General features: G+C 58.8%; 2 protein-coding genes across 2 annotated transcripts; one reads left to right on the forward strand and one right to left on the reverse strand.

Annotated features, from left to right (window-relative positions):
• The first annotated feature begins 104 nt into the window (after positions 1 to 104).
• On the forward strand, positions 105 to 3,171 carry LOC100540856 (intestinal-type alkaline phosphatase-like). Its single transcript, XM_010716803.3, has 11 exons — positions 105 to 224; positions 708 to 824; positions 913 to 1,028; positions 1,134 to 1,308; positions 1,392 to 1,564; positions 1,643 to 1,777; positions 1,864 to 1,936; positions 2,022 to 2,156; positions 2,262 to 2,453; positions 2,557 to 2,667; positions 2,748 to 3,171. Exons 1-11 carry the CDS (start codon positions 155 to 157, stop codon positions 3,011 to 3,013), a joined length of 1,563 nt encoding a protein of 520 aa, XP_010715105.1. The 5' UTR covers positions 105 to 154; the 3' UTR covers positions 3,014 to 3,171.
• An 89-nt stretch (positions 3,172 to 3,260) lies between these two features.
• On the reverse strand, positions 3,261 to 11,076 carry ECEL1 (endothelin converting enzyme like 1). The gene is made up of 18 exons (XM_010716804.3): positions 10,940 to 11,076; positions 8,900 to 9,718; positions 8,054 to 8,122; positions 7,873 to 7,983; positions 7,318 to 7,410; positions 6,857 to 6,981; positions 6,367 to 6,589; positions 6,179 to 6,277; positions 6,015 to 6,089; positions 5,512 to 5,615; positions 5,345 to 5,403; positions 5,178 to 5,229; positions 5,028 to 5,095; positions 4,828 to 4,952; positions 4,602 to 4,667; positions 4,405 to 4,500; positions 3,889 to 3,965; positions 3,261 to 3,788 (listed from the first exon to the last, which is right to left on the reverse strand). The coding sequence occupies exons 2-18, from the start codon at positions 9,647 to 9,649 to the stop codon at positions 3,689 to 3,691; spliced, it is 2,292 nt and encodes a 763-aa protein (XP_010715106.1). The 5' UTR covers positions 9,650 to 9,718; positions 10,940 to 11,076; the 3' UTR covers positions 3,261 to 3,688.
• Between the last annotated feature and the right edge of the window lie 6 nt (positions 11,077 to 11,082).

Raw genomic sequence — 11,082 nt, forward strand, 5'->3', positions numbered from 1 at the left:
CCACGGCCTTTGAGCCGATGGCCCGACAGGATGCCACGCCATCTGTGAAATGCCAAACCCCTCAAGGGCAGATCCTGGTCCAAAGTCCCTCCCCCCGAAGTCTGCAAAAGAGGCAGGCATCGCTGGAGCTGGTGACAGCTGCTCCAGTTCCATCATGCGGCTGCTGGTACCCCTTACCCTCTGCCTTGGCCTCTGGGCAGAGCTTGGTGCTGCCGTCATCCCAGGTAGAAACAGGGATGGGGATGGGGACAGACACCCCTGGTACCAGTGTGGTGCTGGCCTGGCTGCTCGCAGGGCATGGTTCAGCAGGGAGCAGGGATACCCAGCATTGGAATGGGACTTTGTGTCTGCTGTTTGGGGACATTGGGCTGGTGTTGCCCTGTGGGGTTGGGGTGCTGCTTTTGTCTGGGTTGGGAGGGAGTGTGTGATGTGCCTATAGCTCCTCTACCTCCATGCATTTGTCCCTATCCCACTTGGCAGCTGGTTTCTCCCACTGCATCCCTTCTTGCTGCACACCCTCTTCCTATTAGGGTGTACATCTCTGTGTCCTTCCCTCATCCCAAACCTGTGGGTTCATCTGTACCCCCACCAAGTGGGATTATGCCATGAGTGGGAGCCCAGCGACGTCCTCAGTTTGGGGGTGTCCACCACTGGGTGCCCTGGGGGAATGGGTGCCATGAGCTGATGTGGGCAATGCCCCTTCCCAGTGGAGGAGGAGGATCCAACCTTCTGGAACAGGAAGGCAGCTGCTGCCCTCAATGCCACCCTCAAGATTGAGCCGAGGATGACTGAAGCCAAAAACCTCATCATCTTCCTTGGAGATGGTGAGTTCCTCTGGTACCAGTGCACCGTGAAATGGGAATGGGGACGCATCTGGGCTGGGGGTGACCTGAACCCTCACTCCTTGTCCAGGATTTGGGGTCCCCAGCATCACAGCCACTCGGATACTGAAGGGGCAGTTGAAGGGGAACCTGGGACCCGAAACCCCCCTTGCTCTGGATTCTTTCCCCTACGTGGCTCTCTCCAAGGTAATTTCCCCCAGTACTGGACTTGGAACCATGCTGCAGGCAATGGGGCTGTGGGGCAGACATATGGCAAGGGGTACCAGTGTGCCCTGTGCATGTCCTCGGCAGACATACACTGTGGACCGGGTGGTTCCTGACAGCGCGGGCACAGCCACTGCCTACCTGTGTGGGGTGAAGGGCAACTACAAGACGGTGGGGCTGAGCGCGGCCGCACGCTATGGCCAATGCAACACCACCAAGGGCAACGAGGTGATCTCAGTGCTGGAGCGAGCCCGTAATGCTGGTACTGTGCAGGGCATGGGGTGGTAGGGACATGGGGCTTCACACCATTGGGGCTGCCCACCATGGTGGGGTGTGTTGGGGCAGGGAAGGCAGTGGGCATCGTGACGACCTCTCGGGTGCAGCACGCATCACCCTCGGGGACCTACGCACACGTGGTGGATCGCAACTGGTACGCGGACGCCAGCATGCCGGCTGAGGCCATAGCAGAGGGCTGCAAGGACATCGCCTGGCAGCTGGTGCACAACGTGGACATCAACGTGAGTGCCTGTCCATGGGGGGGCAGCCCCTGCTGACCCAGACATCCACACACTCTTTGACCATCACATCCCCACCAGGTGATCCTGGGAGGCGGTCGGATATACATGACCCCCGCGGGGACACCAGATCCTGAGTATCCTGAATACAGCTCCGAGAATGGGATACGGAATGATGGGCAGAACCTCATTGACATGTGGCTGTCAAAACAGCAGGTGGGTGACAAAGGGGACAGCCTTCTGCCCACCAACCCTTGTGCATGGGGCCAGGCATCACTGATCCCATGGGTATCTACCCACAGGGTGCCCGCTATGTCTGGAACAGGACAGAGATGCTGGCTGCCGCTGCAGACCCCAGCGTGACTTATCTGATGGGTAACAAATGCCCCACACGCCGGGACGTGGCACTCCTGGGATGCCTGCAGGCACTGAGGCTATGCTCACTGTGTCCTTCTGCCAGGTCTCTTTGAGCCCATGGACATGAAGTATGAAATGGTGCACAATTCCACCCTGGATCCCTCTCTCACTGAGATGACAGAGGCAGCCATCAACGTCCTGAGCAGGAACCCCAATGGCTTCTACCTCTTTGTGGAAGGTAATTCAGGGCTGAGGTCCCAAGGGTGGGCGAGAGAGGGGTGATGGGCTCCGCATTATGGGTCACTGCAGTGGTTTCCAACCCACTGTGGTTACCTGCCTGCAGGCGGGAGGATCGACCACGGCCACCACGAGGGCATGGCACAGCGGGCACTGACGGAGGCGGTGGAGTTTGACACGGCCATTGAGCGGGCAGGCGAGCTGCTGGACGAGGCGGACACACTGACTGTGGTCACTGCTGACCATTCACACGTCTTCTCCTTTGGTGGCTACACCCTGCGTGGCACCTCTATCTTTGGTAGGGCTCAGAGCAGGGAATGGCTCCACGCTGGATGCTGCTCCTCTCTCAGGTTGTGGTGTGGGTGTTCCTGGATGATCCCCCCTCATTACCTCCTCCCCAGGCTTGGCCCCTCTACAAGCCACCGACCAGAAGAACTACACCTCCATCCTCTATGGGAATGGGCCAGGCTACCCAGGTGCCACCCGGCCTGATGTGAACAGCAGCATTGCTGGTGAGGGCACAGGGCAACAGCGTGGTGGTGGGACGGGGCTGGGGGCCATCTCCCCACTCACAGGCTTCTCTCCCCCCAAGAGGAATTCAGTTACATGCAGCAGGCGGCTGTCCCCCTCAGCTCGGAGACCCACGGGGGTGAGGATGTGGCCATCCTGGCCAAAGGCCCCATGGCCTACCTTTTCCACGGGGTGCAGGAGCAGAACTACATCGCCCACGCCATGGCCTACGCCGCCTGCCTTGAGCCCTATGAAAACTGCCGCCAGCGCACCAATGCTGCACCCTCAGCCCACCTCACCCCCCTGGCTCTGCTTCTGCCTGCTTTGCTCTTATCCCTCTTCCACTGACCCCGCAGCTTCCATCCCCATCCCACAGTGCACACCCATGGACAGGGGCTCTTTGGAGTATCCTTGCTTTGGATGTGGTGCACCAAATCCCGGGCATGGACTAGTCCTCGCTGCCTGCACAGGGCACCCATTGTTCAATAAACCTTGGTGTGATGTTAGCACATGTGCCACTTGGTGTGTGGGATGGGAAGGATGCTCCTGCCCAAATGAGTCTCCCCACCATTGTGCTGCCTGCTGCCACCTGTCCCCATGCCATACCCTGGCACATCTGGCATATCCAGTGCTTTATTGACCAGAAAGAGCAGCAAAAAATACAGCACATTTGTGTGCAATTCCAGACAGGCTGGCATCACCCCAGCCCCCAATGACTAATGGGAAAAGGATTGGGCTGGCACAGGGATTAGTACTCTTGGTACACCCAGTGCCTCCAGGTCCCCTCCCTGCCCTGAGCAGCTGGATGTGGGGAGCTGGGAGCTTTGGGGTAGCATGGACAAGAAGGTACCACTGGGAGAGAGCTCATAACCCCAGTGTGTCCCCTCTGCCTTGCCACACCCCACCCCAAGTGGTTGCTTATTCTGGGTGCACCCTTTGCCTTTAGGGCAGGTGGGGAGTGGGCAGAGAGCGGCACTGGTGCAGGGATGGGTACTGGGGTGCCAGCCTGTGGGGACAGCGACTTCACCACACCGAGCACTTGTGTACCGGGTTCATGGGCGAGTTCTTGGGACAGTGGAAAACCCGGCCAAACTCCTCAAACTGTGAGACGCTGCCCAGGACCCTGTGGGCAGGGGGAAAAGTTCAGAGCTGTCCCAAGGACCCTGCCCCTCACCTCTGCCCACCCCAATGGCACCGCACCCCACCCATGCCCACATTTCTACCTGTAGTGCTCTGGGGCATGCTTGTCTGTCAGCACCTGAAGGTAGATGGACTGGGATCGCCTCTTGATGCACCAGTTCTGCGGGAACAAAGTCCCATGGGTGAGACAGGAAGGAACTCCAGATTTTGACACCCATCAGGACCCCCAAGGGCTCGGTACCCACTGCGATTGGCCCTTCTGGCTGCTGGGGGATGAGGGCAACAATGCTGTGTTTGTTATTGTACGGTCTCCCAGGACCCTACAAATGTGGTTCAGATGGATTGGAAGCATTGGGAATGTTTGTTGTTGTCATGCTGTTTGTTATTGTAGGGTCTCTTGGGGCTGTGGTATGTGCAATTGTGGGGTCCTCCAGGTTCATGTGAAGTTGTTGTAGTGGGGGGTCTCTGACAGAGATGGGGGAATGTGGTTGTTATTGTAGGGTCCCCAAGAGCACACAGGCTGTGTGGGGTGGTCCGGTGGATAGTGGGGAGTATCTGCAGAGCCCAGGAGCTGCTCATAGCCACAGACACCGCCTCACCTGGGCAAAGGCGATGAAAAATAGCTGGTCGTGGGTGTACTTCAGGTGGTGCAGGGGGTGCTCGGGGCCATGCTCCCGCACCCACTTCTGGTAAGCCTGGAGAATAAGAAGTGCAAAACTTTGCCACAGTACCCCCAGAAAGCAGGACTGCAGTGGCCCTGCCAGGGCTGTGACACCCCAGGGTGGGGAACACTCACATAGTAGGCGAGCTTGAGTCCCCCCATGTCAGCGATGTTCTCCCCCAGTGTGTGTTTGCCATTCACCTGCCAAGAGAGGAGCAACATGGGTTGAGCAGAAATGTTCCCTGTCCCCATGGTGGCATGAAGGCAGTGCCTCAGTTTCCCCCTCAGGGCTCTGAGGGTGTTCTCAGCTGAGATGTGTTGAGTGGTGGGGTCCCTAGACATCGTTGTGGTGAGGTCTCACCCGCTGGTTGTAGACGGTGAAGTTGTCATAGAGGTTGACAATGCACTGTGCCTTCTTTAGGAACTTGCTGTAGGACGTCTCTGTCCACCAATGCACCAGGTTCCCATGTCGGTCATACTGTCCCCCTGCAAGCACCACTACTGGTCATGCCGAGGGAGAGAGACCCCCTCTCTCACCCCAGCAGGGTGGAGGACTCTCACCCCAATCATCGTAGCCATGCGTCAGCTCATGCCCGATGATAGTGCCAATCCCACCATAGTTTAGCGACCTGCCAAAGGGAGCAGTGGTCACCCCTGGAACTGTCCCCACCCAGAGCCCTGCCCTAGCCCCCTTCCCAGCCCCACACTCACTGCGGGAACTCAGGATCATAGAGGGTTGGTTGCAGGATGCCGGCAGGGAACACTGGGAACAGAGGACAACATTGCAGGGTGGGGACAACCCTTTCCTACCCCGCAGCATCCCCTGGTGCCAGGGGACCCCACATTGTGCCCCCATCCAATGCTGGGTGATGCCTCACCCATCTGGTTCTTGTTGGGCAGGTAGTAGGCATTGAGGGCCTGGGGGGGCAGGAGCCACCTGCAAGGAGAGATGGAGGGTATGGGGATGTGGAGGGACAGGGAAATGCCACCCCCTTGCACAGCTAGGATGCCCCGTGGCCCCTCTCCCAAGTAGAGCGATACCCACGCAGACTTGTCCACCTCCTGACGGATCTTCTTCACTGAGAGCCTGATGCTGAAGGCGATGCTGTTGAGGATGTTCTTGAAGTAGGTCTTTTCATCCACCTCAAACTGTGGGGGGCATGGCCATATCAGAGGGGACTCCAGCCCCAAAGTCCAGCCCCGTGAAGTGTGGGGAACAGAGCTAAAGTGTCCTCCCGCCCCCTATGAGCCTTGGGGACAGAAAATGTAGAGTTGTGATGTTGCGCTGTATGGGGTACAAGTGCTACTGTGTCCCCATCACCTCCCTGGAGTTCCTAGGTCATCAGGGGTAGGGACACCTTTAGTCCCTGCCAAGAATGGGGTGCAATGTGGGGAAAGGCTCCACCTATGTAGCTGTGGTCATGCAAGTGATCTACTAGGAGTTGTCTTGTACTGAGGTAGTATCTTCCCATCGTGGTCTGCCTGTACCTCTAACTAGCCAGATGTAGGGCCCATCTCCCACACTGTGTGCCCCTGTGTGCCCCTTGCCTCATACTCCTTGTCGATGGCTTCTGGCTTCAGCAAGAAGTCGGGGTACCCAATCATCACCATCATGTACTGGAGCTGTGGGCAATGCAGGCAGAGGGGTCAGGGCCCCTGTCCAACATCTCCCCATGGGGATGAAGACAGGGGAACATGCTGGGGGCTGCCACCTTGGCCCTGGCAGCTCTTCGTGTCTCCTCATCCATCCAATCCAGCTCATCCAGGCGCTGGTCCAGGATGTATTTGATGTCCTCCACCAGCTGCTGCACCTACAGTTGGTCACCACGGGTGGTGGGACAATGTTCCAACCACCCACTTGCAGGGTGGCACCTTGATGAGGGGACAGGAGGGCACCTACCTTGGCCTTGCTGGCAGAGGAGAAGTACTCCTCAACAAAGAGAGCGCCCAGGGCCATGCCAAAGTGCTTGTTGGCCTGGCTCAGGCAAACCTTGCCCAGCTCCAGCTGCTTCTCATTGCCCTCCATCTCTTTGGAGAGCTCATGGATGGCGTCACGGAAAGGGGTGGAGAGGTGCTCACTCAGCACCACCACAATGCGCCACAGCATGTAGTTGTGAAGGATCCTGGGGAAATGGGGTGGGATCAGGTCCCTTTTGGGCATGTACCAGAGAGGGGACATCCCAGCATGGAGTGCCCATGTCTCATGGCACCCAGGAATGAGGTGGCTCTGTGGATATCCCTGCAATGTCCACGGCATGGTGCAGGGTGATGGCTTTGTTGGCAACCACGATGGGGAGGTTCTGGCGGGGACTCATAATGCTGCCCTCCACCATGGTTTTGAGGATCCATCCACAGCTCCCCATGTGCCCACCCCATTATCACCCCCTCACCTGCTGGGTGTCACACGGATGAGGTCAGACACCTTGTGCATGTAGTCAGTGGCCAGCAGCACCACCTCTTCATCCTCTGAGAAGTTGTCATGGAAGATGCGGTCCAGCAAGCGCTTCCACTTGAGCTGGCAGCAAGGAGCACATCAGGGTGGGGACCCCATCCGTGTCACTGGGCTTTCAGCCTCAACCACCCCTTCCCACGGGACCAAGTCTGGTCCTGACACTGCACCCAGCACCCAGGGAAGTGCAGGATGGACTCATCACCATCCAGAGTACATTGATTTGGGGGAGCAGTGCAGAATATTTCTAGGGACATAAGGGTGTTGCACCACAGGGTTCTTCTTACCAGGGGACATGGGAGTGGCAGCAAGGAGAGTGATGGAGCAAGAGGAGAGGGACAAGCAAGGGCACAGGGCAGGCAGGATATGTGGGTAGCAGGGTGCTGGTGGGGGGGAACACACCGTGGGGGTGATGCGCTGCAACTCGCCCAGAGTGACTTTGTGGTACATGCTGCTGATGTCCCTCCGCACATCGTCGTACTCGGACACTGTGATCTGCATGGGTAGGTACAGTTGTCACCTCCCCACTTCCCATCCAGGGGAGTTGGCATGGGGATAGGCACAGCTCTGGGGCAAGAAGGGCTTTGGGCCCACATCCACCGTGTCTCGTTGCCCCAATGGGAGTCCCAAGGGCTGACACAAGGCCCCTCAAAGCTGGAATTTGTGTTCCCCAAGATAAGGGCATGGGGCCCTCAAGGAGCTGGGGTACCCAAGGACTAGGCATGGAGGTCCCTCGAGGTTGGGACCAAGGTTCCCCAAGATATGGGCGTGGGGTACTTAAAGGCCTTGAGTAGGTTTCCAAGGATGGGGAGTGGAACTGGGAGTTCCCAACTGGAGTCCCTGGGAGTCCCATGGACAAGACGTGAATGTCTCCAAGGCCTTAGAGTGCAGATGTCCAAGGGGATGGATTCCTCAAGGGCAGGGCAGGGGCACCCCAAACCCAGGACCCCCACTCACATTGGCAAGATGCTGCTCCAGCTGGAGGATTTCCTGCGCCTTTTGCTCCACGTGCTCAGCCCCCAGGAGTGTGAGCAGCCTCTCCATGAAGACACGGTAAGCAGCCAGGATCTGTGCCAATGGAAGGGATGTGTGTGCCACCTATGCTGCCCCCTCTCTCCCTTTGTCCCCCACTCCTTACTTTCTCACTCTCCTCATCCTGCCCCAAGTACAGGGTGCGCTCTGGCAGTGTCAGCCCATCCTGGTCGATCTGTGGAGAGATGGGAGTAGGGGGTGAGCAGAGCTCTAGGGCGAGTGGGGAGCTGCACTGGTGGCAGGGCACCCCCTGACACCCCGAATAGTGGCCTCACTCCTTTGTGCAGGATGCCCCATGGGGAGCACAGGGATGGGCAATGCTGCACAACCGAACGCATCGCACGCCTGCATCTTCCCCATCACACAGACCCAAAGCCTTTCCCTGTGACACACGCTCCCTCTAGTGTACACGCACACTCCTTCAGCACAGTCACTCTCCTTCCCGTCCCCTGCCTCGCACACAGTCACACACACACCTACACAGTCACATCCCTCATCCGCAGCACCACCAGGCATGGGGATCAGAGAGACTTCATGCCCACCAGTATCACTGCCATACCCACCATCTTGTCCCCACCATGCCATCCCCATCCTCACCATGCCATCTCCATCCCCAACATGCCATCTCCAAGTCCACCATGCCATCTCCATCCCTACCATGCCATCATCATTCCCACCATGCCCTCTTGGTGTCCACCCTTATGTCCCAACATGCCAAACCACTGTTCCATTGCTGTGCCCCACAACCATGTCATCATCATGCCCACCATGGTGTCCCCACCATGCCACTGCCATGTCCCAGCTGTACCCACTGAAAATGTTTGAGGCTTGGCCACTTGGACAGAACCCATCCATGCCCTGATTGCACCATAGGGTGAGAGACATGGGTGGCAGGAGTGGGGCAGCCTGTCACAGCAGTGCCACTGGGATAAGGATGGCAAGGTGTCCTCACCCGGATGACGTAGCGGGAGGTGTTCCTGTCGTCCAGGCTGACAGTGAGCGAGAACAGCACGGCGGCACTGTAGACCCCCTGCGTCTTGTAGAGCAGCTCATTGAGGTCTCCGCTACCTGGCGATGCATCCCATCCACCACACTCCCCAATCACCTCTAACATGGGCCGCGGCCCCAAACGGTCAATCTCAGCCCGATTGAGGCATGAGCGGAAGAACTCCTTCACCTTCCTCTCGGCTGATGTGGCGGCACGGCGGCGCACGGGGCGGCTCAGCAGCGCCCGCAGCTTGGCCTCATTCTGCTCAGCGATGGCCCCAATGGTGCCGTACACCAGTTTGTCCTCAGGGATGCCGTGCCGACGCAGCCATCCTCCACAGGCAAAGGAATAGAAATCCTGGCAGGGGTCGATGGTGGCATCCATGTTGGCACTAAGGAAGCGTGACGCCCGTAGGAAAGCCTTCTTCTCCTGGCAGCCCTCCAGGCAGTAGCTGTCACCTTCAGCCGCCAGGTACTTGAGCACCAGCATGCACGTCAAGATGACACAGAGCCCGGCAGCAAACACCAGCCCCGAGAGCAGGCAGATCTCCCTGCGGCTCCAGCGCGGCAGCCCCCCACCGCCACTGCGCTTCTTGGCCCCAGCACCCAACTGGAGAGCAAAGCCATTGGGCAGTGTGCCGCTCTGATAGCGGCTCACGTACTTCACCTCCTGGAACTCATCGTAGTGGGCGGTCAGTGAATATGTCTTCTCCATGTTGGGGGCTGCAAGACGGGCTCATGGACCCCTGTTCATGCTGGAGATGTCCAGGTAGGTAAGATGCTCCTGGAAAAGGCAAAGGATGTGGTGTAGGGAGGAGCAAGACGGGGGATGTTTCTTGCTGTCATCATCTCCCATATCATTGTCCCCAGCACTGCAACATACTAGTGGCATTGGTAACCCTAATGCCAGGAGCTCAGAGGCATCCCAACACTGCTGCTGTCCCCTTTGTCTTTACCTGATGCTGGGGCAAGGTTCCACCTGCACCCAACCCATGGCTCAGCTCCATCCCACCCATCTGGAGACCGCACTCCAAGTGCAAATCCAGTGATCCAGGGAGCTCAGCATCACACCGCACTCCATGGGTTGAGAGGGTTAGAGGGCTGCCAGCCCCTCCAGGCGGGGTTGCAGAAGGGGAAGAAGGGATCCGGGGAGATTTTGGGGGAGGAGGGCACAGACAGGGTTGGGTTGGGTGATTGCACACCGAGTTGCATTGCCTTGCACTGCGTCGTGTTGCGTCGTGCCGTGTTGCATTGGGTTGGGGTGGGTCACGGTGCTCTGCGTTGCAGTGCGTTGTGCCCGATTGTGTTGCATGCAGCACACTGCGTGTGTGCAAAGTTAGCTCCTGTCTGGAGGGGTCCCTGCATCCCCCGCAACCCGCAACAATCCCTCTCCGCTACCCGGTGCCCCGTGGTCTCTGTTCTGGAGGTGGGGGGGCTCTGCCCATGGGGAGAAGAGGGATAGAGGGTGGGGAGGACTTCAAAAGGAGGCTCCAGTCCTGGCTCAGTGCACACTGACACCAGACTTGCAGGTGTGGGCAGGACATGCTGGAGACAAAGGGCTGCTCGGTGGGGGTGTGGACCATATTGCTGCAGCAGGACCCCCTCAGCTCCCCCAAAGCCCCACTGCCTCTGCTCCCTCTCAGCAACTTAGGTGAAGTTGTGCCTGGGCATCACAGCCCTGTGCTGGGGAGAGGTTGTGTGGCTGCTGCTGCCACTGGAAAGTTTGTGGGGTGAGCGGTGAGCACGAAATGAGGGGGGGGCTGGAAAGGCTGCAAGGAATGAATGGTCCCTGGGATGGTCCCCGGGATGCTGGAGGGATGCTCAATTAAATGCTCGGGGGCTGCTCATGGGATGCTCGGGAGTGCCCAGTGAATGCTGCTCAGGATGCTCAGGGGATGCTGCCCAGGATGCTCGGGAGGTGCTCGCCGCGGTGCTCAAGGGATGCTCGAGGGATGCTCGGGAAGTGCTCCCCGGCATATTCGGGGGATAGTCGCGGGATGCTCACCGGTAGGCTGCGGGAGGGTGCTCGGGGCTGCTCGGGAGGTGCTCGCCGGGATGTCCGGGGGTGCTCGGGGGCGCGTCCCGCTTGCTCACCGCTGCGCTCTGTTGCTGCTCCGGGCTGTGCTCAGGGGATGCTGCTGGGGATGC

Source organism: Meleagris gallopavo, chromosome 11, assembly GCF_000146605.3.
Source record: "Meleagris gallopavo isolate NT-WF06-2002-E0010 breed Aviagen turkey brand Nicholas breeding stock chromosome 11, Turkey_5.1, whole genome shotgun sequence".
Classification (NCBI taxonomy): domain Eukaryota; kingdom Metazoa; phylum Chordata; class Aves; order Galliformes; family Phasianidae; genus Meleagris; species Meleagris gallopavo.